We start from the raw sequence: 27,385 nt of genomic DNA, 5'->3' as shown, positions 1-27,385 counted from the left end.
ACATAGATAAGCGCAGATGTCAGCTGTTTTTGGTTTGATAAATTGCATTGTGGATTTAATGAAGATATTGCATAATTCTAATTTCATTTTCTTTTTAAATTAGTAGCAAGCATAAATAAATTTACTTTACCCACAAATTATTTGCATAAATCTGGTGTATACGATATGAGTCTAGGGTAATTTTGGAATTTGTGTGGGAAAAAAATTTTAAACAAAAGTTGAGCAATAAGAAACTTCGGTTATATATACGTTACAGTACGCTTACCAGGTGCATTTCTTAGGACATAAAAGTGTATGAAAGGACCTTTATTTGAATTTTGATTAATCAGTTTATATGGTAGCCATATGCTATAGTGAGCCGATCTGCACCATATACTCGGAAGTTGTAGCTTCTTTGCTGTCAATAATCTGTGCCAAGTTTCAACAAAATATATTGTTAAACTAAAAAGTTTTCCGTACAATGAAATAATTTGGATCGCTCAGCTTGTGTGGCAACTATAACCTATAGTGATCCGATCTAAACAATTTCTTTGTAGATTTCACCATTGTCTTCAATCTCAATAATCTGTGCAAAATTTCGTGAAAATATCTCATCAAATGTTAAAGTTTTCCTTACAAACACTTGAATCCGATCGTATGTATGGCAGTTATATGCTAAATTGTTTTGATATTGTTGATTCCGACAAATAAGCAGCTTTTTGGGCGTATGCAATATGTCAGATCGACTTCTCAGTATATACAGGCGGGTGGACGGATATGGTTAAAATGACTCAGCTCATCAGGCTGATGAATTTGTATACACTTTATAGGGTCTCCGAAGTTTCCTTCTGTGTATTATTAACTTCAATTCCTATTCAAGGCATACAAATTTACTTCATTTCAAATTAACGGTCATAAATGTAGTAAATCTCGTAAGAAAGTAATAAAAGAGATAAAAATTAAAATTTGTGAGATTTTTCTCAGTGCGGTGGTACACTGGGTTGGCAAGCCAATTTCGGAAATCACTGCAGCGAGACAAACTACAAATATTAACACTCTAATATATTACTCAAACACACAAACACATACACATATAAATTTATATGTTACAAACCAAAATAATCACAGCAAAAAAGATAAAAATAAATTTATTCATCGACATAAATTCATAAGTAGTAGAAATAAAATTAAACACAACTACAACAACAACAAATTAAACGAAATCTGAGTGAAAATTGAAGTGGAATTAGAATTAAATCCTAGGCAGTTCACTGCTATGGCGTGACTGTGCAAGCCAGTGCGTATACGCAATTATTTTTGTGACTCTCGAAGTAGCCGCAATTAAAATCGAACAAATCGTCACCTAAAATAAAAAATAACATAAAGTCACTTGTCATAAGTTTACAAGTGAAGAAACCACTCATATTCAAACTAATTGGGTGTTTTGGTTATAAAATGGTTATGTATTGGATATAATGGATAGTGGAAGCTTAAAAGTTTAAGATAGACGTACATATGTATATGTAATATAATGTAGTGAATGAAAAACTCAATTTCGATTTTTTTGATGATACGCTGTTTTGCATTTTAAGTGACGAAATACGGCTCCTAAAAATATGTTTTTGCCCACATTTGCTTAGGTCTATAACTTATTTATGCAAATTTGTGTTTAATAACAGTTTATCTGCGGCATACGTGCAATCACTATATATAAAATATTACCGTTATATTATTAATTTGTTGCACTTCTTGTTTTGCTTTCTATTTGCAGTGTTGGCGTCAAGTAATTTGATGAACAAGCATGAGCCAATGTTCATTTCACGTTCGGAGACATTCAAATTTGTTGCTGGCGACACAATAAGATTGCCATGCGAAGTTGCCAATACAGGTGAGTTTTATCAATAGGTTGTAGAATTTTAAGAAAGAAACTTATGAAAATTATTTTTAATTATTTTCTTCATAATAGGAGAGTACGATTTACTTCTCCTCTTTCATAATTTAGTAAGAAATCAGCACTTGTTATATGAACTTAGGATACAAAAAGGAACTTATATATATATTTGTTTTCTTAGAGGATTCAGGAAAATTCATTTTTTTATAATCTAAAGCATAGAATCTCTTCCTTTTTGAGCTAGACTCTTTTACTTGCGCCTATCTTTAAGCATTAATGTAGACCGCATCGTTGGAATTGCTTCTAAAAATACTAAAAACTTGTAGTATTACTTGATGGGCTGTCTTTCTAGGTCTCTAGGGCACCAGATTGTTGTCAACCATTATTCTTGTTTTTGCTACCTTTAAAAATTTCTATGAAACAAACCTCCTTAGTGCAGTTGTAATGGCAAGTAAACTTTATATATTCAGAAGTTTTTCGAAACCTTTTACAAGTGCCATCAACTCTGATTGAACCACTTTACAACATGTTTATAAGTCACCACAATTGCCTGTATTTCTTTTCTAACAAATGCTGAACTTCATCCAAATTCTTCTATATGTCTTCGAGTAGTACCGAAATTATAAAGTTCACCACGATTTAGGACAATTTTCATGTTATAACCTTACAGTAATCTAAGACGTTTATTAAATTCATGTTCGTCATTTAAATATCCGAGTTCAATATTTTAAGTTATTGTAAACAACACAATTGGCGCTCATATGTCAATGCATTGTAAGGATGTAACAGATTTTCCGATAGGGACGCTACAAAGGTGGACTGATAGGGACAGCAAACGACGCCATATTTTTTCAGCTTAAAAGCAGACTGGCTTTAAATGATAATATCAACTCGTAATGCTTGTTTGGGAGTAGAGAATATGTGTATTTAGGAAGCGCAAAGTACTGTTCAACTACTCTCTTTTCATCATTAAACTCTTCAATTCACAGCATAATGTTCTACTAAATTTCGAACAAAAGGAAAATTACAAACAATGCAAAATCACACTCATATTCTACCATACAGACATACCTGCTTATGTACTTTTAGTCTCAAACCACTCTCACTAACTCACTACCTGACAATGTGAACTTCAAAATCACAATTTACGCCGATGGAGTAAATATGAGGAACAAAGTAAATTAGATATCCAGAGAAAAGTGCCCACAAACGTTCATAGAAGTGCAAGCGTATGTGTACACACACACCCATTTAGCTCGGTCAGATGCTGGAGTATGGTAACGCTGGTTTACTATGAATATGAGCATCATTAGCATAAGCAAGAGCGCCTTTATTTTAATACTCTATTATGTGTGTATGTGTATGTGTGTGTTCTTCTTGCTTGCATTGCGCCATAAGCTGAGAACCTGACGTACAGCACATGATTGATGTGAGCGGGCAGGCAAGGCAGTGCATACATCAAAGGCTTTTTGCTTATTTATATTGTTACTGGATTTACAATGTACTTATGTAAGTGTGAGCGTATGTATGCCGTGTATAAAAATACCGTAAAATTGCTTGTTAAAAGATAATGCGAGTTTCCACTTTATATTAACAATGTGGTGGTAAGCAATTTTATTTCATCTCCGTTAACTGCAAGTCAAAGACAAATTTACGAAAGTGGAGAGAAAAGGCAATTTGGCATATTTAACGCCTCTTATTACGAGAGTAGATCACATTTTGGTTTATGAAAGCGTTTTTAATTTTTGTTGGTTTTCTTTCTTTTTGTTATTGCTGCTTATTTTTGTGTTGAGTACAGGCACGTCGTTTGTGGCGCTAACTTGCTTATTATGGTCTCCTTATTAGCCACACATACACATATAAATATAAAACACATAAGTAACGCGTCGCAGGTGAATAAGGAGCCCACACTGCGCTACATAAAGATACGATTACCTAGCAACCCATAGACCCCGCCATTTTGTTGCTTACGTGGCAAGCGGTGACGCTCTTCAAACATTTCGCATTGACACACACCGTTCAGGCGCGCCAATTAATGGCAGAAAATAATTGAAAGTGTTTTTTAAAGCGCCTCTCAAAAAAAAATTAAAGCCCCGAAACTGAGTTATCAAAACACAACAACGACAAAAAATACTCATAAATACTGCAAATACGTTTTTGTAGCATAAAGTGCTGTGAAATGAGCTTTTACATTCGATGCCGCTGATGATGTGCTTGTCTTTGTGATTGACAGTTGGCGGTTCGCTGAATGACGTATGGACGGAAATGACCTATTTAAATTTATGTGCAGCTCTATTTTATTACTTGGTCTATAAAATGGTAATGCAATCACTGGAACTTGAATTATGCGCCCACATATGTGGGCGTGCAAAATGAGAGGAGGATGGGAAAGAAGTGGCTGAAAGAGACTGCTGATCTGCTGACTCGTAGAAATTTAAATTATAAATTTTAATAGCTAAGTGCACAATTTTTCTTCCAAAATATTTTTTTTTATAAATATTGCATGAAGATAAATTTGTTAGATATATAGGTCCACACTGCTGGCTGCTGGAGGGATAAATATAACAGTTAAGAGTACTACTTTTTCATTTCCACTTAAATCAAAAATTTTTTATTACGAAAACTGGATTTTAAAGAACTAAATATGATAAACAAATCGAGTCGGGATCAGAAACTGAACTGTTTTTCCATTACAAGGTTCAAGTTTTATCACATTTCAAAGTGACATTTTCGTCGCTTTTAGGTTTAAAATTATTTAACGGCAATATGGCAAGAGATAGGCATTATCAGGCTCCATCGAGACATAGGTCAGCGCTTGTCCAGCATTTCGGCAATGAAAATGTTGTATATGGAGCTCTGTTCTTTGTTTTCCAGAGTGTAGAGATAAGATTCTACCGTTGCTTAAACGTAGAAGATCTTGCTGCTGTTTCTAAGATTCATTTCAAACTGGATAACATTTACTTCAATTGTACCAAAGCTGTAATACCCTTCACAGTTACAAAATACTTTGATTTTGATTCGTGAGTGTGTATGACAACTAAAGGATTTTTCAATAAGAACGCTACAAACGTTTTTTTTTTTTTAAATAAAACAGAAACGGGGAATATCAATGAAATTCTTTATTTCTGTTAAAGTACATTCGATGACATTATGTCTGAAACTCGCTTCTTTTTGCATGACCATCAAGGGCACGCTTGCAGAAGTCCAGATGCTGCTTCGATGGGTTTCAAGCATAAATCGGGCGATACTGCTGCAATTTCACGTTCAGTATTCGTACGAATTTAATTAAACTTCGCTGGCTTGTTGGTATAGACCATAAACTTAACGTAGCCCCACTGGAAATAGTCTAAAGGCCTCAAATCGCACGACCGAGGAGGCCAATGGGCTGGGCCATTTCTTGAGATAACACGTTCACCAAACTTAGTTTTCAGTAAATCGATTGTGACATTTGCTGTGTGGCTTGTGACACCATCTTGTTGGAACCACATATTGTCCACAACGACGTCAGAGAGATGCCCAACGCTTGAGAACGACGTGTGTGAGACTGAATTGGATGTACTGGTCTTTCCCAATTGATGTGCTAGAGGCAGCAATATTCTCGACACTATGTTCACTTTTTCGTCTCAGTGGCACGGAAACATTTTGTACTGCGCGTGTGGATTCAAATTTTTCCTCTAGACGCTCAATTGTTGATCTGACAGGACAATTATGGCGACCACCAATTGGACGTAACACTCTTCAAGTTGAGGCCACTGACTCTAAATGGCTTACCTTACTGAAGAGAAATGTCAAAAGATAGGTCTACTTTTTTAGCCTCGCTATTGAAATCTCCGTTATATACTATAGTGATTCGATCAGAACAATTTCTTTTCCGCTTGTATCATTGTCTTAAGAAATAATTCTCGTCAAATTTCGTGAAAATAACTCTTCAAATGAAAGGGTTTCCCATACAATGACTTGATTCCAATAGTTCAGTTTCTATGGCAGCTATATGCTATAGTCGTCCCATAATGGCGGTTGCAACAAATGTATGGCTCCTTGGGGAGAAAAGTAAATAACTAAAGTTAATATAACTACCTCAAGTTATAATTATTTCATAAATCATCAAGTACTTGTAAGGAACACTGTTTTAGATTTGAAGGATATTAAAAAGCATATGCTATATAGCTGCGGCGCACAGTGGTGCCGCTTCATACAAGCCGTGGCAAAAAATAGAAGGAATCGAGGTAGGGCTTTGAAATTTGGCACACATCTCTCATATTGCCAAATTAGATAAAAAAAAATTTTGTTAAAATCCGCCCACATTTACGCCCATCTCCCATATAACATAACCAATAAATATTCAAAAATGATCATATATTATTAATTATTTATTCAACAAGTAATTTTTTAACATCATCGTCCAATTCTAAAGTTTTATTTTTGGGATTTGTTCTGAAACCATACACATACGAACGCCAAGCCCTTTGAGGGTTTTACTATACTGACCTAGTACCATCACCCTGACTTGGAATTTCTCACCCCCCAGATTAGCTGTTGTACTATGTAATTAGTTCAAATAATATAAGGCATCTAAACTAGTATTTTGTTGTTGTTGTATAACGAGAGACAAATCCAAAAAATAACAACAAAGCAACAAACCGAATAATCAAAAACACAAATAAAACAACGAAGCAGGCAAAAAAACAAAGCAGTTGCAGTTGCAGTAGATTAAAATGCTAATTACTCATGAATTGGCAGCTAATTGCAGCTGATTTTTTTCTATCGATTAAGGAGATTTCAAAGTTTATTTTGTGTAAGTGGCTAACCTGCGCGCTCCTGCGCACAATAGTTATATTCTGTTGAAGTTGTGAAATATATGATTTTTTTGGACCATGAAAAAACATCATATTAAAAAAAATCTTGAAAAAGAAAGTATACATTTGATGATGTAAATCACATCTATAACATTGGTTTTAATAAATAAAAACTTTACAATTGATATTTTATGGTTAACTTTTGAGTTTTAACCTTTGCAATATTCATCACATTTTTCTGAGTAACTTTGCGTTGATACTTTGTTGGACTTTGAAGCTCTCCCAACAAAAAACCATTGAATATATCAAGCCCAAGTATTCGGATAATGTTATTTGATTTAAAATGAAAAGATGGTACAAATTTGGAATGATAAAAAAAAATCCTTTTTTTCCGCTCTGGCACCACTGTGCGGCGTAGCTGAGCTTAAAGTATTTTCTTGCTTTTAAATTGCTTAAAGTCTTGAATTTTGGAAACACAGCCACAACAAACGGCATTTAAACGTCGCATGTTAATAAATTTTATTTACACTTGTAATATAAAACCATAAATTGCCTTGGAACCTTCTTCCTTCTTTATTTTGATATATTGTTGTTGGGAAAATATAACTCAAAAATTTTGCTATAATTTATTTGTAAGCACACATATGCCGCTTAAGCGTGCGTCTTCGAAGTTTATAAGTTAATCACAGAGTGCAAATCCATTAAGGACAACGTCCGCCTACCACTTTCCACGCCCCTGCCACCACTAGCATTTTGCTAAATCATTTAGCCTCAAGTCATATATCTTTCGTGGAGTTGGCAGCAATATTGGCCTGCTCAAAAAGTAATAAATTCTTGCACTCGGACAAATAGCATGTCCAGTGCTCTGTCCTTGCACACACAAACACACACACATACAGTTATGCGGAGGCCCTCACAAACACAAATAAGCAGGCAAAGAAACATGCAAATAAATTTATATAAACATGCTGGTGCATATGCGTGAGCTTAAGTGTGTGTGTGCTTGTATGTAAGTGCTTATGTGTGCGTGCTTGTGTTTATGTGCGTATGAGAAGCAGCATGTGATGTGAGGAAATGCATAAAGTAGATACATTAGAGTTGACTTTTGCAGCTGCTGGGCATTAAGCCGCAAACGAAAGCAAACGAAAAGCAGAGCAACAACAACAGCAATAGCACCAGCATTGGCAACAAAACATGATAATTCCACACAAAAATCTTACGGGTCAGTTAAGAACTTGAAAGGAAACCGCAACATGGCTAAGAATACAGGACGTACCCGAGACCGTTTTATGTACATTGTCTAGTCTTCCAGAAAAACTTAACTCATTTCAGTTGACTGCTCTCTGGCATTACTATTACTCCTTGCCTTTCAAGCCTTTGTTTTAGTTGTTTGCATTGCTACGTGTTTGTACGCATGTGCGAATGTGTGTGCGTGTGTGTGTGTTTGGGACCAAAGGACAACTTGAGGCCGCTGCAACCCGCTGTGGTCACTGATAGCGCCTGGGCACTTTACTCCGCTCAAAGTCTGCCACACCAGCGCTCCGCCCACTTCTGCCGACAAGTGCTCGCCCAGCACTTCACTACCGGCCCTGCAAAAACAATTTAAGCGTCAGTGGTAAAAACAAACCAAGTAATGCTCGGTATTAGGTGTGTCGTCGTAAGTGGCCCGGCCGGTTGTGTGTTGGTGTGCGTATGTTAGGTTAATGGTTTAGTTGTGTGCAAGTTGCTGGTCAGCTGGACTAAATAGGGGCGTGTGCATGTGTGCTTGTGTGGTGGCTGGTTGTCTACTCAATTTTTGGTTGCAACGGCTTAGCTTTAAGTACACGAGTACTTACTTGCTCATTGTTATCAAGTGTGGCTGGCTGGCATATATGCAGGTATCGGCATGAAAATGATGCATATGTATTAAAGCTCTCAACAGCACACTATTATACTGGATATTTAAACTTTAAAAACTTTGTGCAAATATTCTTGAAAAACAATATATTTTTTTGTCAGAGAAATCCATATTTCCTAAGAAATTTTTTGAATTAATAAAGGCTATATATCCTCTATTGTCAGTAAAGAGATCGATATGAGCGGATTCCTCATTTGAGTTTAGCACTCCAAAGAACCTATCAACAGCTAAAATCAAATAGCTAGTTTACATATAGCAGGTGTCTAGATCAAACATGAAGCTTTTACAATGTTAGTTAGTCACAAAGCAACTAAGAATGCTCACCTATTATCTTTTCTTAGTCTTTCGGTGCCAAGTCAGGACTATATGGTGGACGATTAATCAAAACGATGCTTTTGGCTGTCCAAACATGAAGAGTTATCCGTCTTTGGTAGTTGGTTTTTGGAAAGCAGCAGGCAAATAGATGGTGTTGTACCACTCAGAAGTTACGATTCTGTTAAATTTTGTTGGTTCCAACATAAAATAATTTTTCCTGCAATCAAATTTTAATGAAATATTGGATGTATGCAGGTCTCACTGATGTCTATAGTTGTCTTAGTCTCGCGTTAGATCTCATAAAGATCTTGCAATATCAGTTTGCAGAGAGCATCAATAGTTTCTAAAAAAACAACTGATTTTGTCCGACATTCACAAAATTTACCTTGGAGTAATCTACGATCAGAATTGAATTTAGCTTGCCATCGATAAACACTGGTCTTTGATGGAGCTTAATGGCCAAAAATTTAATTAAATTCATCAATGAAAAAATAATCGCGCGAAATGAAGATTTTAAGTTACTGTAAAGAACAGAAATAACGCTCGTATGTCAAGAATAAAATAGTCATAATTTGGGTATAAACCGCGTTCTTGATCGACTTGTCCCGATAGAGCTGATTTTTTTCAAAAAGAGTTCGATTTCGATCAAATTTAAAGCCAGAAACGCAATAAATACCATTGATCAACCACTGTATTCCATAGATTTGCTCCGTGTGATTTTATTTTGTTCGCCAAACTGAAATTGCCTCTGAGAGATGATTGGAAAAATCGTTGGTATAAGTATATTACATCTGGTGGGGATTACTGTGAAGGCGACAAAATAAATATTGATGAATAATTAAGTATTTTGCGTTTTATTTGAACGGCTTCTTGTTTCGCTCTTTGGTTTCTTCACCTGCATATACTCCGAAGGCTTCTAATTATTTATTAATATTAATTTTTTTTTTTCATTTCTTCACTTAGGAAACTCATTTGATTTGAGTGTTCAATGAATTATTTTTATGGTTATTTTATTTCATACTGACTTCCTTCTCTATCAAATCGGATTTCATTTAACTTTTTGACAACCTCTTTAGATTAATTTTGTGTTATTGAACAGTACTTCAGGTTTGTTTTCACGAACATATCTAACCTGAGAATGCTTCCCAGAGGATTAAACATTTTTATAGCGAAATTATTAAGTACTAAAATTAGAAAGCCTTATCAAAACAAATTAAAATTCTTAAAAAAAAAATTAACAAATTTCACCACACTTTTATCAATTTTAATTATTGTATTTTTACTCCATTCAAAGTGCAACAGGTCGTATGAGTAACCTTTAACAAAGGAGTTCCTTTCAATTCTAAATAAAAATTTGTGGTTGAATGGTGTTGAAAATAAAAAAATAAATATTTTTTAAATTTAATATAAAATTACAAGACCATAACACATGCACACGTCAGCTATTGTGTGTGTGTGTGCGTGCGCAGGAACGCGGCAAATGAGTTTGTACTCGGACAGCTAAGCCGGAAATTGAGGCGATTTGTGTTGCTCTATAGTTTTCATTTATTCTCACCGCAACGAGCAACTATTATTGCACGATTTTGTCTTTATTGCAACACACACACGCAACATATTGTATATTGCACTTTGTTGCTGCCACTGCGAACGGCGCTGTTTGTTCTACGCTTGCTACACGTTGTTGCAACACCAATTTATTGTATGCACTTTGTTGTGCAACATATTACGTGTACTAAATAGCTTCCGGTTACAAAATCAACAACAACAATAGCAACAAAAGACAACAAGAGCAGCGAAGCAATCATGTGAAGCCACAACGGTAGCTGCCTAACACTCGTAGAGCCGACAAATTTGTGCTCGCAATATAAATAACGAAGTTTCACATACAAACACATACACACACATGCATAGCGTATGCACACACACATACGCAGCGTGTAAGTGTAAGCTTTTGTGTGCTTTATGCATATCCGAAACACTTAAGTTACGTAGGCAACATTTAAATGTCGAAAGCTGTTTCCGCACAAACTTCCCAGCGCTCGTCAGAATGCCAACAACACAACAATGCTGATAACTAGCGCTGCCACAAGACGAAGAAGCTGCAGTCGATGCTTGTCTAACATGCACTTTGTGCCTGCGCTCTGATGAGTGTGCTGTGGTCAAAGGCTGTCGCCTGCCCGACATTGCACTAAGTGGTGGGGTATGAAAACAAAAAACAACAACAACTAGCAATACAATTCCATCTATCGCACGGCAGAGTGCAACCAGAAACAGCTGTTAAGCGCTAAAGTCAGACAACTGAGAGGCGAGAGAAGAGTCCTTTTAGGCTGCCTGTGGTGCAGTTTGTTGTTTTTGTTGTTGTTGCGATCGAGTTTGCCTGCGGTAACGGACAATATATATTTACCGTTGCCTATAATTACTTGCAATGATACAATCGGCTGCAAACCCAACAGCAGCTTTGGTGTCGCCGACCAGCCGGGCGCCGGTCAAAGTCTGATCCTAACAACAACAACACTTTAGAGTCAATCTACAACACCTAGATAGCTGAAAACAACAACAACAACGGTTGCAGAGGCTCAGGAAAACTCATGCAAACCGCAAGTATTTTGGTTCTGCAACAACAACAACCAATTCGCTTAACTGGAGCAATGCGTAATTGAATGCCTCATTAAACGTTGCCTTCTGCGCAAGGATAAGAAATTAATTGTAGTGGCAATCACAACAACCACAGACAACATACACAATTCACTCATACTCACACTGACACACTCACCACTTGCACCCGTGACTCCGTAATCCCTCAAACCCTAACGCATCGAATATCCAATGCGTTCTGAGTGTGGCAGTGTGAGTAATTAATGCAAAAGCGTGTAGAATTACATTCTTTATTAATTTCAAATATGCTCATAAATCTCACACACATACTTATATACATACATACTTACTCACATATACACTCGTTGTCTTATTAAATATGTATGCCTGCATTTGCTGTATTTTATTTCGTCATTATTATCACATGCATATTTAATTCTGATCAAAGCAGCGAAGCCACAAATCAAATATGAAATAATTGCATATTTGTATAAAGTAATCTCTTTAATATGCGCCCAAACAAACACACACACACATATATATATACCCTATGTATTTCAATTGCTTCTCTTATTTGTTGAAAAAAATCAACTTTGTGAATTGTTAGTATGTAGAGTGTGCAACTTGGGAGACTCAATGAGAATTAATATTTTTTTACTGAGATAAGATTCTTTTTTTTGGAAAAAATTTCAGCAAAAGACTTACCTGCAACAAAAAAAAACTTGTACATACTAGTTTTTTTTGGGGGAATTAGTTTTCAGCAATATCACTGATCCATCATAACTATTAAAGACATTTTCTCTTTCCAAGTTTTATGAATAAATAACACCATAATTGGTTAACAAAATACAGCTGATAAAGTAAATAAATAAAATTATCTTGCCAGAAGCTGTTTAGCTTGCTAAAAATTATCACGAACACAGTTATGTATAATATTATGTTTGGCTTTAATAATCAATTGTACTATCGGGAATATGTCCATTAAGCTTCACCAAATTTGAAAGCCCTAACAAGGCAAGGGGACACCCCATGTGACGGCCGATTTTTTAAAGATTTTTATGAATTTTTTATAATATAATGAAGAAAACAAAGAGCTTCCAAAGTTTATTAATATTATTTTAGCCTTTAGCTGAAATAATGCATTTTTTAAGTAAAAATATTTTCTTACTTGCGAGATTTCTCGCTTCAATGGTACCAGGTAGACAAACGTTGTCCATATTTCCAGCAAACTGGTTAATTTGAAGCCAAAAAAAAACAAATGCAAAGCTTGTTACACTATAGGAAGATGACCATCGCCGGAACTATAATGTTTTGCAAATTTTAAATATTAAATTTTGAATGCTTTTCAAAAAAAAAAAAAAAACGACAAATTTTTTAAAAAATAACATTTAAAAAAAAGTGGCATTACGTTCCCACCGTCATTATTTTTAAAGAAATATGGACTCTTACACCGGCAGCTCTTTAACCTTTCAGGGAGCTCTTCGTCCCAAATGCGGCAATTTTTCGTATTTGCATACCCATTGAGCCAAATGAGAAATGGATCTGATCGCTGAACAAAATTTGGCGCGAAACCGTTGGTTCTTCTTGGAACTTTTTAAGAACCCATAGAGCGAAGCTATGTCATTCGGGAAGGTCGAGCTTCTCCAGTTCTTGCAGAGGCTGTATTTTGTATGTTTTCAATTTACGTGGTCTCTTTCGGTCGAAAAATATCTTATAATGATAGCTGGGTCTCAAGATGGATGATAGAATTGCGAATAACACGTTCAGTATTGTAACGAGAAGTACGAAAACCTTTCCGTTTCATATATAAGGGACATTCAAGAAAAATATATCCACTGGCTTTCATTGGATTACTTCACAAATTGACCGATAGCTTCAGTCAGCCAGGCACTGGGGTCCACTAATTCAGTATCTGCGGAGTAGAAATTTCAAAATCCGATTTTGGCAATCAGTATTCGAAGTTTTATTTTAGTAGCTGTTTCGGCACGTGATTTATATTTCAGTTCGAATTATTTCATTAGTGTTCTTTTACCCTTAAAATTCGTATACCCTGTTCTAATATAAAACTTACTCATATGGATTATTTTCGTATATCAAATTATATTTTATTAAAAAACTCTTATTCGATAAACAATATTGTTTTTGTACAGAAAACAGAGACCGCATCTAAACAAAAATTTTAACCACATTTAAAAAGGCGTCAATAATCTCTTTTACCTGCCAAACGTCGAAGCATTTATGACCAATTTATTAAACTTAATGAAAGCAAAAGCCAACAAAAACCCACCACACACCACGACCTTTGAACTTCGCCACTTAAATATTCCAACAAGAAAATTTAAGCACCTGCCCTTTATAGAATGACAATCGATCAAATTATTGATGCGGTGTCGTTATGAAATTCTCAATGCATTCATTTGCATGCGCTGAATTATAATTAAATAGATTATTTGAATTTTTCCATTTTCTCACTCATTTGAGAACGCAAAGCACGTTACACGAAGCTTCGACGGTGTTCGATTGCCAAGTGTCGAGCACTCAGCCAAGCTCGCTTGACAGCGCTAACCCAAGTGGCTGTCGTATCACTCATTTACACCTCACAGTCATATTCATTTTGCTGGCTGCTTAAGCGCAGGAGAGGGAGAGCGTTGCCATTATGAAAAAGTCGCGTCGTAACGGTGTTGTGTGGGTTTGTGCAATAATTTATGCATGCCTTGAGTATTGAGTACAAATTTAGAATTGTCAATCACTTTGCGTCGAAGTGAATTCATAAGTGTACAAGGTGAAAGAAATGGAAAATAAAACAAAACCACAGAACAAAATAGAATAACAAGCAGCCAGCTGAACGTCGAAAGCAGTGGTAAAGGCCGGTGGGAAAATGCATTCAATCATTCTTTAGTATACACTTGTTTTTCTGAAGTACATAAAGTGTATTCGGCGATTCTTACGATGAGTGAAATTATTCCATAAAGAAGTTTCATTAAACAATTAACAGTCAGAGGTCTAACTGTCATCGTTGGGATATCGAAAGGATCAGTGAAAACCATTTTGAAAGATGACTGGGGTCTAAGAAAAGTGAAAGCACGATTGATTCCAAATTCACTACCGACCACTAGGATGTCATGAAACGTATTACAAGTGGCGGTGAGGCTTGAAACTATGCTTACAACCAGGAAAACAGACGATCAATCGGCCGAATATCGTGGCAAAGGTGAGACGAAGCCGAAAATCACGATAAAGCAAGTAAAAAATCAATGTTATGTTGACAGTTTTCTTCGTCTGCAAAAAATACTATTTCAGTGTTATGCGAAGAATGCCGGTATTGTGACCTTTCCAGAAGGTTTTACCGTTGCCTTCGAAAATAATCTATGACAAATAGAATAATTAGGTAGTCCTAGCTAGAGGAACCCTTCAAAAAGAGACATGTTTTCATCTCACTGTAATATATTTATGAGCTTAAATATCATGAAGTTCAAATACTCCCAGAGAACTGTAGGTGATTTTTTTTTGGATTCCCAGTTTTCTTGCTACCGTCTGCATTATATATTTCATATACATTTTGTCGGCAAGTTTTGGAAATGGTCTTTGTTAAGATTCCATTGAAGTGAGCTTTGTACTTTCTTCCATTCATTTTTTCACATTCGAATCCTGTTTCCTTGCAACAGTTTGCTACTATTCACATCTACACACACATATTTACACATAACATTATGCACTATCCATTACAACACATCAATCACGAAACGTTAACCGCACCGAATGATAGACTTACTTCATTAGCAAGTAACAAGCACTTGAAGCTAACACGCGCTCTATCTGCACACACATCTGCGACGTCCATTCGCTCTATTGAATACTCGTATCTTCATTGCGTTCATCTACTTACACGCATTCTCATTCGCATCCGCATCCGGCGTGTGCGACCGACCGAAATGTCAAAGGCGTGCGACCTTTGCTGCGAGCATGTGTATTATTGATTTCATTGCCCTTTTGCTGTGGTGTCTAGTCCCCAGCATTGTTGCTGTTGTTATTGTGTTATGTTAGTTGGCATTGTCAGCGCCGTTGACGAGTCAAATTGAAAACGCACAAATTAATGAGTTCAGCAATTCACGAATCAGACAACACAACCGACATGACACACAAGAAGCCCTTCAAATGCCGCCGGCTAAGACCGCTACATTACACTTCGCATCGCCGCTGCTGCGCGTCGCCGACATCCTGTGCGCCGTTGCAAAGGAAGCCACTGATTAAGAGCGGCAACGCGCCAACGGATGCATGGCTAAGCCAACAGCTCATAACAGCCGAAAAGCAGCCACCGATCTGCCGTCACCAGCCGCCAGCCGCCAGCCGCCAGCCACAATTGACAAAATCTATTGAATTGGTTGAGCCGCGGAGGCTGGCCCACTCGAACTATTTGAAGAAAGCAATATGCAGGCTGTCGCCAACACACACACACACACACTTGCGGCGTTGCATTAATTCGTATGTACCATTAATACATATACAATGCTTAGGATATCTCGCTTCGGTGTGTGTTTGAGAGTCCGCATCCGTCTTCACTTTGCGGCTTCTGAGGATGCTGCGACTTTCGGTGTGCGTTAGCATACTATATGTGCGATTTCTTCTGCTGGCTCGCTTGTAACGCCGCTTTTGTCTCTCGGCTCCTTCTGTTGCCTGGCATATGCGTTCGCTCATTCAAACGCTCGTTTATTCGTTCGTTCGGTACGTGTTGACAAACATTTCAAGCGTGGCTCAATACACACTCCACATCAAGTGCCTATTTGCCAAATCCACTACATGTATGCTCATGTTCATATGGAAATGGGTTTGTGTGTGTGCTTAGAGAGTGAAGTGTGAATGTATGGGTGCTTTGTAGTGTTTTTGTGTCCATTAACATCCGCACTTATCCCTTTGTATCACGAAATTGTTGATTGATGTTTTCATGTGGAAGTGTAATTGAGTTTCTTTGGCAGTTCATGTCATCATAGCTGCGGGGGGTACAGCAGAGCGTTGAACCATACGACGCATATGCTCAGATATAGCAACAGGAATAGTGGGGGCGGGGAAGGGGAAATTGATTTCCGGCTGGTGTGAAACTACTAATTAATGGATTTACTCAACTGTGGTCGAATTCGCTGGTACATTTGTGTGAAATGTCTCAATTAATGTGGATGTATTTATGCACGAGTTACGAAAGAAATTATTGCCTGTAAACTCCTTTGGATGAGACAGGAATATTCCCTAATTTAGGACGCAGAAAAGTTTCTTTCGCTAAGAAGTCATCACAGCTGCTTGGAGTGTACGGCTGAATCGTTACAGATTGGTTATCCAATGATTGCATCGGCACCACACAGTGTTGCCAATGATTTCAAGAATCTGTTGGCTGCCACCGAAGTGGATTTCAAGGGAGTTGCTACCATCAAGGAGTTCACCAAGGATCCCAGCAAGTTTGTTGCTGCTTCATCTGTTTCAGCTGCTGGTGCCGGCGCTTCTGCCGAAAAGAAGGAAGAAGCCAAAAAGGAGGAATCGGAGTCCGTGAAAGATGACGATAGGGGTTTTGGTTTCTTCGACTAAACATCTCAACACTAAAGTTGATGTAAATATAGAGGTTAAGTGCTACAAACGTTCCCAATTTTTAGCTTGGAAGTGAAGTCCGCTACATATTACTACAAAATCTGCTAATTATCAAAATTTAGATGAGCCTGACATTAACCTCAAAAAGGTATAGATCTCAAAACTGAAGTTACAAAAATAATTCCACATTAATTTGATTTACATCAAGAATTTTAAAGAAATTTTTACTCTGCTTTCATTCACTATGTAACATATTTTTAAATACTGGAAGATTCTATCTTATCTCATCAAAATTAGATGAAAATTTGCCTAGTTTCAGTCCAAGCGAAATGTTGGTTCTCGCTTCTGATGATGGTGTGCAATTGTTTGGGAAGATCGTGCATCGTCATTGGTGGGTTCATGTTTTTTTAATCAGAGTTCTTTTCAGCGAAATAGCTTCTCTATTGAATACGTTAAGGTTGCTTAACGACTAACTAAGCATTGTATTTTAACTTCGGTTATGGCAGAGGTTGGCTCTTTATATCTTCGTCTGCATGACAACCTTTAACATGACAATTAAATTTGGCCGGGTGCTCCGTAAACCTGCTTCAAATACCTCCAAACATTTTGCTTATTTCTGGAAAAATAAGAAGACTACCTTACTGTTGGTCATGGCAGACTTCGCTTTCAGCCAACCCTTAGAAATGAGGTGTCTGCTTCTTTAGTTGCTATCATCTATGGGTTATCGAAACGCAAAGGAGTCTATTTCGATCCTCACATAACCACTTGTTAAATTTTCTTCGAGTACAAATAAAAACAGTAATGGAATCCTTTTCGATTTCGGTCTGTATTTATGAGAATCCCATGGAATCAAACTGCCACTTACCCCGTTAATTAGATATAAATGTGGAGATAAGTATTTCTATACTAACTGTGCGTTCAAAGTTAGTCAAGGAGTGGCTGTCCTAGAAATAGCATCAAGCCGCTTCACCATCAAACTCGTAACAGACGAGCCAACCTGGGAGGGCACTATTGTCTCACCCACATTGGAATGAGACCGAGTTGGATTTCCGTCTTTATATTGTGTTTAAGCAATGGATCAATCGTCCTCGCGTGCGCTGGTTCACAACCAGCTCCGGTGCGACTGCAATATCTTTTTAGTACAGTAGAGTAGAACGCAGAAGATCTTTTGACCTTAGCCTTAACCTTAGCAAAGTTTGTCTCGTCGTAATAGTAGGAGTTATCACTGAATATTATTCAATAGGCATTCATGTGGTCAGGCTTACAACCTTGTTGGACGAAAGTTGTCAAAGTTGTATGGAAGAGCCTGAGGTGGAAACATCCAGGCAAAAAAATACTGCATCATTTTTTTTTAATATCAAGGTTATATTTAAACATATTTTAAGAGTGGATGAAACAAAATAATTTTCTACTGCAGAAAGTCGTAGAACGACTTTATTCTTATTCTTTATTGACGTAAATACCCCTTACCCGGTTATAGCCGCACCAGCCGTTCTTCCTATTCGCTGTTTGGCGCCAATCGGAGATTCTAAGTGTAGCCATGTCCTTCTCCACCTTGTTTTCCAACGGAGTGGAGGCCTTCCTCTTCCTCTGATTCTCCCGGCGGGTGCTGTGTCGAACACTCTCAGAGCAGGAGTGCTTTCATACATTCGGACAACATGACCTACCCAGCGCAGCCTCTGTCTCTTAATGCGTTGAAGCATGTCGATGTCGCCATGGATCTCATATAACTCATCGTTCCATCGACTGGGGTATTCGCCGTTTCCAATTCGAAAATGACCATAAATCTTCCGCAGAACCTTTCTCTCGAAAACTCCTACGGCCAACTCACCAGATGTTTTCATCGTCCACGCCTCTCTACCATATAGCAGGAGGGAATAATGAGTGAATTATAGAGTTTGGTCTTTGTTCGTCATGAGGCGATTTTACTTCTCAATTGCCTACTTAGTCCGAAGAAGCAGTTGATGGCAAGCGTTATTCTGCGTTGGATTTCGAGACTGATAAAAAGTTTGTCCTACCAAAATTACAGTTTCACCCTGAAGAAGGTACTTATCAGAAAGACGTGGCACACACAGCAATTAAATATTGTTATTATTTCTATAAAGTATGTACTAAACTTTTGTAATTTCATAAAATAACTGTAAATGTCTCAAGTATGTAAAATTTATTTTAATTATTTTTTTTAATATTTTTGCAGATCCTTATGTGGTTGCATGGAAGCGCGGCATCGCCATTCTCACCGCCGGCAATGTGAAAGTAACACCGGACCCACGTGTGTCGCGCGCCGAGCGCTTCAACCTACAGATACGCGACGCAGTGCCACAGGATGCCGGCGACTACATCTGCCAGATCGCCACAATGGAGCCGCGCGAAATTACGCACACAGTCGAGATCTTGGGTAAGCGTTCGAAATAAGCAAACAAGTATTCTAAACAATATAACTGTAAATATAAATCAGTTGCTATGCAATAATGGCTTAGTAGAGCGGAACAAGGCATTGCAGCTCAACAACTGATCCCACGCACACATGCAAAGAAGCAGAAAGCAATATTTTGCGTCTAATTAGAGACGCGCAATGTCGAGAGTCATTTGCATACACACACAAGTATATGTGTATATATATCAACAGAGATTCTATTGTTGTGTTTAAAGTTTTTATTTTCTCATTTGTTTTTTATTGTTTTTGCGCATGCAAAAGCGTTGCGTGTGCGCTCGATTCGGCATTCATTTGCCAGTTAGTTAATTTTATATGTGTGTGTGCATATGCTTGTGTGTGTGCGTTTCAGCATGCTCACTATCTGCCGCGGCGAGTAGTGAATGAGTGCCGCCGGAAGTGTGTCAACAAGTTCCGCTACATCGCTGCCGCTGCACGCGTTCGGCGCAGTCGCGTAACGGCATTTGGTTGTTAGAAGCGCGCACACACGCGTTCACACAGAGCCAAACAAATATGATAATCAATTTTTCGAAAACGAATTTTCACATGAATGCATACCGTTATGCCGCCGCGCATATTTGCTCTTCCAGAAGACTGCGTCATATTGATGGAACTCGCGCGCACAAATGCAGCGCAACAAGCATTCAATGCTGGATTTTCGAGCGATCAACTAATGCAATTGTGTCAAGGATAATGAACTTGGCGAGCGCGCATGCGTGTGTGTGTGTGCGTGCGCGTGTTTCAGCGTTGCAATTATTTGTTAGAATTTTGCATATTTTTGAGTTAACGGTGTGTGGCAAATTGTTTGCATTTTTAATGCAGCACAACAACAACAAGCGAAATTTAGTATTTGTTGTTGGTGCTGTTGTTGTTGATTGTGGTGAGTTAATTAAAAGTGTGATTTAATGAACACAGCGTTGCTCGCGCAATATCTCATGGTGGCTTGTCAAAGCGTCTCTTTTTCGCCGACTCTTTTGATGTTTGTCCTCGACGCAATTATTTTAATATGCCGTTCGATATTGGCTCTGAGTAAATGGAATATTTTGAAAATGTTTGGTAACAATATTATATAAGCAATTAAATGTCAAAAATACGAGGTTGATTGATTATGAGTGTTGAGTGTACCTTTTTGTGATTTTTCGGTATAAAGGGTGGTCCAAAAATACCTAAACTTTTTTGTTTCCTTAGTTATCCTGACAAGGCAGGCATACAGGAGAGCCATTAGCAAAATATGCCGACTATCACCATTTCTTTAGTTTTATATAGCTAAGCCTATAATGATTAGGTCAAAATATAATGTTCGAAAAACAAGTAGAATTTCATTAAAGTCCACAAAGTTTTCCATATATATATACACCAATACAAACACAAATATGCTAGTCTTTTTCCAATTTCTTTCGTATTAATAAAGCATTGACCCACCGATTATGCGTAATCTACTCATCTGCAGATTGACTCCGTTCGCACTTTCCTGCTCATTCTTATGCTAATCGATTCAGCTTACTAAGGCACACCAGCGCCAGTTTACCTAGTGCCCGCCAAAGGCTATCCGCAGTCTCGCTGGCCAACGCTATTTGTTGTAATTATGTATTTGCATTCTTTGACAATGCCCGCTAGTAAGTAGTCGTCGGTTGGCGACTTCATTTAAATGCCACTCGGGAGTAGTTGTGGGCAGGGAAATGAGCCTTTTTTATTTTATCGACGAAAGCGAAAATTATGCCAGCCATATATAATTACGTATGCGCAAAAAATTTGGAACGATGGGTTATTATTTGTGGATATATACATATATAACTGAAATTGATGATACAGACCCAGAAAGAAAAGAAAAATTATTGAAATGTGTTTTGTTCAGCATCAAGCGTTGCGAATGCTTCGGAAATACAGAGGCTCTGAAAATTCAAGTATAAGAAATAACCTTTTGTAGCTGAATCTGCGAAAAAGATCCGTTATATTATAAAAGGATTGACTCTCATGAATCTAGTCTATAGTACATGATGGGTCCTACATAACTTAAGTCACCTCTGTAATAAGAGCGGAGAGTTCTTACAAATTAGGGATACGTTAGAATAAATGTAGGTTAACTAATCGTTCCGGAAAAGATTCTACAAAAACACAATAACTTATCTTAGGTTTAATGAACATATTTATAGTCAAATTACGGCAATTCTTATATTAACTATTACCGAGAGTAAAATTGGATGATAACCCCGCCCACTCCCCATACTGCCCACTTTTAAGGAAAATCACATATTTCAAGACCAGCCTAACCGATTTGAACCAAATTCGATACCTGATATTCTTCAAAAATTCTTATGTCATAGTGCGAAAAAGGACGGAACCGAACTACGAGTACAACCACGCTCTCTTTCCATAAAACACAATTTGCAGTTCCATCCATATACATACATATATACAATATATAATTGCTTTCATTCCGATCCTCTGGTTAACGCTTTGCTCCTTAAGGAATTTCCTGGATTTTGATTTTTGCAAGTTGCAAAAGTATAATATGTTCTGTTGCACCCGAACCCCGAGATCTGAGAACAGGCAACTCGAAGACCAATTCATGGCGTTTAGCAATTATTTTTTTCTTCAACTGCGGCCGTTTCTCAGAGTTTCGTCCTTCAAACGGTTCAATTACGCTATGTAATAGTCAGTGTTGATGGTAGCGAGTTCATCATGTGCAGTCGATTGCATTTCGGAATGAAATGATGGAGTGGTGTTTCATTACTGGAACATTTCGTCCAAAACTTCGGCTTTATTAAACTTGAACACCTCTAAACACCATTCCGAATTATGAAATCGTCAAAAGTAAGCTCGAGCTATACCCGTTTTGCATAGAGCTTTCTCATACTCATATATTCCTGAATGATATGCTGTACATGTTCTGTTGATATCTTTAAAGTACTTGCTATTTGGGAGAACTTTACTTTACGGTCATCCAAAATGTTTTCGTCGGTTTCAACCTCATTTAGGTGTCCACTGTGTTAGTCGTCTTCGTTGCTCATTTCAGCACGTCTAAATTTAGCATATCCATCTTTGATGGTTGATTTTCATGGGGCAGAGTCAAGAAACTCGCCATCAGGCCGAATATTTTCTTCAACTGTATATTTTCCCTTCAAACTGCAATATTTATCAGCTCAGAAAATTCCTTTTGATCCATTTTTTGCAAACTAACAAAAGTTGTTTCACTAAAAATCATATGATTGACAAAAGAATGATCGGACAGCTGTCCGATATAGACTCGCGCCATTTGAAGGTTAGGACTAACTAAAAATCATACGGAATTAATACTAGTGGCGCCATCTATCCCTCAGACATGTGAAAATTATACTAGCTTTTTACTCTCTACTCAAGTAATTCCTACAGGGGCTTCGTAACCACATCGATCATTACATTGGCGCACATTTCTTATGCAAATGAGCAGCGCAGATGCGTATGTGTGAATAGACTGGACAGTAAGCCGCATAATAAACAGTCAAATGTGGCAAATCGGTGGGGAATTACGACACTCCACGTGGCCGCCGGGCGCAACAAAGGCTAAGGGATGCTTGCCACCACTTATGACCATAAAAAGAATGAAGCAGATAACGGCGCATAAAAGTCAATGCAGCAATATTTGAAGTTCAACATTTGTATGCTTAAATACGTAAGCGACTTCAATACATACGAGTATGTATAAGAATGTATGTGTGTGTGAGTTTAGTGATGCCGCCAGCATGAATTGGGAAATCAATAAATTACACATACACTCATACGCCAACACATATGTGCTGCAGATGGTCGCTAAGCAGCGCGGAAGAGTGGCTTTGTATATACCCAGAGCCTTAAACCCCAATCAAAGAGGATCACGCTGCTTAAAATACGCTTCCTCTCCGCTCATTTGACTACTTCGCTTTGCGTCTCACTTTGGCGTTTTATCTCGACATCAGACATTTTTGCTTATTTTCGAGTTTGACTGGGATTTTACAGTTAAAGTGAAGAGGAGAAAAGGTAAATATACATATACTTACATGCATAGACACAGCTGTCAATGTGTTGCTGTGTATGTGTGTGCGTGTCTCTGTGTGCGTGCGTGTGCTTGGAGCCGTCGTCGGCAGCATCTTTGTTGTAAAACTTCTAATCAGAATTGATGAATAATTTGCATATATTTCCCGAAGGCATTTTCCCTTTTATTATTTTCATCCTTCCCGGCGCACTCACACGCACGCACACAATCACAAACACACAATTTTCTTAAGAACTCTTCATTTCCATTCTTTTATTCTTGGAACTTGCATATATTGTGTGTGTGTGTGTATGTTCAGTGCCTCCACCAGGGATTCCATTGCCTTTGCTGACTGCTGCTGCTCGAGTACATTTAGTTGCCTTCGAGTGGAGCTCGGAGAGAAGAGTGCTGCATGGAGATTTGGCGGATACGCCAAAGGAAGGCGAAAATCTCAAATCTCTAAAGTACGGCATGCTTATCAGCATGGAATAAAAGAAACTGCACAAAATGCCAACAGCAAACACCAATACAATAACAACAACAATAAGCCTTTACAACAACAACACTAAAAGTGCCTGCTTGCAGATAGTGAGCGCTCAGCGCTTCGCTCCGAAACTCGTTGCATTAAAGTGTTTCAGCTATTGCTGTTGTTGTTGTTATCGTTCTTACATGCTTATCCTCAGCTTCCGTTTACTCAAGCCTCGCGCTCAGCTCAACTTCTTAGCTTAGGCGAAATTCGTTGCCCGCAGCTGTGCAACGGCGCCGACATAAACTCTCAGCTCTCAGGCGCTGCACTGGCTCTCGCTGGAAAATTGAATTTAATGCGTTTGCCACGCGCAAAATTACAATAGCGGCAAGTATCCATTGCAATTGCCTTTGCGTAGCTGCTGCGAGCGTTTGCCGCTGCATGCAAATGACTTCTGCTCGCTGTGCGCTTTGTGCAAAAGTCGGCGCATGAATTTATCAGCAGCTTTTCGCTATTCAAATTTCCCCGATTCCACTATATCTGTGCTGTTTTCCGCTGCGCTTGGCGTTAAAGTAGTGAATTGAAGTGCGAAAATATTTTAATTGCCAGATACTTTTAACACCCGGCATCTTATTAACTGTAATTGTGAATCAGATGAGTTGCTTTCCTAGTTCTTCGGACAAGCAAGCAAAAAATACTTTGTATATAATGTATGGTTGTATGTATAATTATATGTGCAGCACTTATTAGGGTTTTCCTAAACTAAAAATAGTTTAGCTAAGTAAGCATTTTTGATTGTTTGTTAAAGATAATACGGCCGCGACTGAAGTCAGTCAAGGTTTCATTCTAATCTATATATATAAACTTAGAACCAGGGTAAGGACATATAATACTTTTTATCTCTTTATGTTAAAATTTAGTACAACCCATAAATACAAAATTATATTTCAAATCATAAACATGTTTTCATAATTCATGTTTGTAGGAATCGTTTGCATATATGCGTACCATTTTAAACAGATTCTTCCTCAAAAATAATACAATTACTAAGTATTTGGAATAGTAGAAAAGAACTGCAACCAAATACGCAGTGAAATAGATTAAAACTGGTTCAGTAATCAGTCGTTGAGTTGTATTATACCACGTACATCCCAAAAGCCTGATGTCATAACCTTTCCAGCCGACTTTTTCGTCTTTCCATGCCTGAGAACCGGTTCATCATGTGCAGCCCACTAGAATGATTGTCGATTGGACTCCAGTGAGAAATGATGGAGCTATGTTTCTATTGTCACAAACCGACGCAAAAGTTCGGTTTTATTACGATTAAAAAGCACTCAAACACTCGGAATCAGTTATTCGTTGTTTTTGTTGGGGCTTTCACCTCTTTAAAGCATCATTGTCTTCGATGCTCATTTCGCCTGTTTCCAGCTTAGCAAATATCTTTTTAACGGTGGATTTCCCTGAGCCCAAACTCTCCCAAAAAGTGATGCTTTATTAACACACAAAATGCTTTGTAATCCATTTTTTTGTAAACTAACACAAGTTTCTTCACAAAAATGATATAACTCATTAACTAATAGATATAATCCAACAAATAGAAATCACATAGATGGTAGTGGTAGTATTATTAAGCATCTTTGATGTTTTTTCCGCGTGTTACAAATTTCGTATCGAATCAACGAGGATTAGACTGTGGAGAGTCGATTCGATTTACGTCGAGATCATAAATTGAAAGCGTATGAAATACTGCTTGTGCAAAAACTGAAGCCGCTCGACCTGCCGAAGCGACAGCTCTATGGGCGCTTAAAATGTTCCGACGTTTACGAGCCAATTTCTGACTAAATGGGTACGTAAACAAGCAAAATTTCTGCATTCGAGACGAAAACAACCTGAAGGTATTTAAAAGCTACCATCTCATCCAGAAAAAACTACGATTTGGTAGCATTTGTGGACCGGTGGAATGTTCGGTGCATATTTAAGAATATGAAAGAATAAGCTTGTTTTACTATAGCGCTATGGCAGAAATTTAGGAACAGAAGAAGATAATGCCTTGCACAACCAAAGGGGATAGTTAAGTTACGTAAATAAGCTGAATACTCATGAAGCCACGAATAGTCCCATTTAGACTACTTTAGGCATTTATCCGCTGTCAACCCCAGAACTTTCAGATATGGATCAAAAAGGCAATCACACACCAACAAGACGTCTAGAGCCTGCCATAAATGTATTAAGATGGCTAATATAATATATATTCCAGCCAATTCATTGCATTCGTAGAAAGTATGACAAACAAGAGGGTTCAACCTTAGTATGGTGAAAGCTGAAAGCTGAAGGACATTTTATGTTTCATTCCAGAAGGCTTTCGTAACCCCACAAGTACTGATTGATGACCAACGCTTGCTGAATTCGTATGAACGTTTGGCGGCTTTTCTTGTCAGATCATCGACTCCACAACTTCCGACTTCACTTCACTTGCATGGTCAGCGAGCTCAAGGTCTTTGCAGCAGCTCTGCTATCGAAGTGGATGCATGTTTACTTAAAAAAGTCGGACTGTGGAGAATGACATCTGCTGCTATCTTGCTAGCTAAAAAGTCTGCTTGAAAGACACTACAAAGGTCTAGTAGTCTGAAACGAGTTGTTTGAAAGCTTCCGACAAAAAGTTCACTGCGACTCTTTTCCAGCGCCTACTTGCCACATACAACTCAATTAGAATAAATTCTAAAACTAAAATTTAGTAACTTTTTAAATAAAGGTATCATTTCTCATACGATTAATTAGAGTTTTCCTCAGCATCTTATGAAAGGGAAGGAGAACAGCAAGACTAACTAGCTGATCATTGAGAAACCACGAGTAGTACAACTTGGAACTCTCTCCTAGAGAATCATAAATATGTAACAAAGCACTATAGCTTCCAGGTCTAATACTATGCAATATTTTTAAAGCAAATGGTAACACATGTGAGTTCTATAGTATAATGCCCACTTAATGGAGTGACGAACACTGACTGACTGCCCAACTGACTTTCACGTCAATGTATGAACCGTGTCACGAAGAAAGTCAGAGAGGCACATATAAAAGTGGCTTGGGAGCGCAAAGCCACATCCGAATTCGTGTTTATTGAAAACTTTGGAAATTTCGCTTCGTTGTCGCTTTGTCACACGGACGCAAAGCGCGGATGGTCGGATGGTCTTGGCTTAATGACTCCACATGTGCTGAGCGCGTGGGCATGTGTGTTTGTGTGCGCGATGTAATGACCATGAATGTAATGTTTATTGAACTTTTACACAACTACTGAGCAACATAATAATCATATTTTTTGTCAAACTTGGGCCATAGCATAAACAACAACACACATACATGTGGCAGTGTGGCAGCAACAAAACGCAAAACAAGCGCTGGAAACAAAAGAGTGAATAACTGAAAGAAAACTACAGAAGAATATCAAAT

At 37.8% G+C, this 27,385-nt stretch overlaps 1 protein-coding gene across 1 annotated transcript in view; it reads left to right on the top strand.

Moving 5' to 3' along the window:
- The first annotated feature begins 1,730 nt into the window (after positions 1-1,730).
- LOC105227565 (lachesin) overlaps positions 1,731-27,385 on the top strand; it is a 103,338-nt gene continuing 77,683 nt past the window's right edge. The window contains exons 1-2 of the mRNA XM_049447549.1: positions 1,731-1,867; positions 19,245-19,445. Of these exons, the coding sequence (XP_049303506.1) occupies positions 1,771-1,867; positions 19,245-19,445 (298 nt within the window). The 5' untranslated portion in view covers positions 1,731-1,770. The remainder of the gene's footprint in view (positions 1,868-19,244; positions 19,446-27,385) is intronic.

This window comes from Bactrocera dorsalis, chromosome 2, assembly GCF_023373825.1.
Source record: "Bactrocera dorsalis isolate Fly_Bdor chromosome 2, ASM2337382v1, whole genome shotgun sequence".
In the NCBI taxonomy this organism is placed as follows: Eukaryota; Metazoa; Arthropoda; class Insecta; order Diptera; family Tephritidae; genus Bactrocera; species Bactrocera dorsalis.
This window is presented reverse-complemented; position numbering and strand designations above follow the sequence as displayed.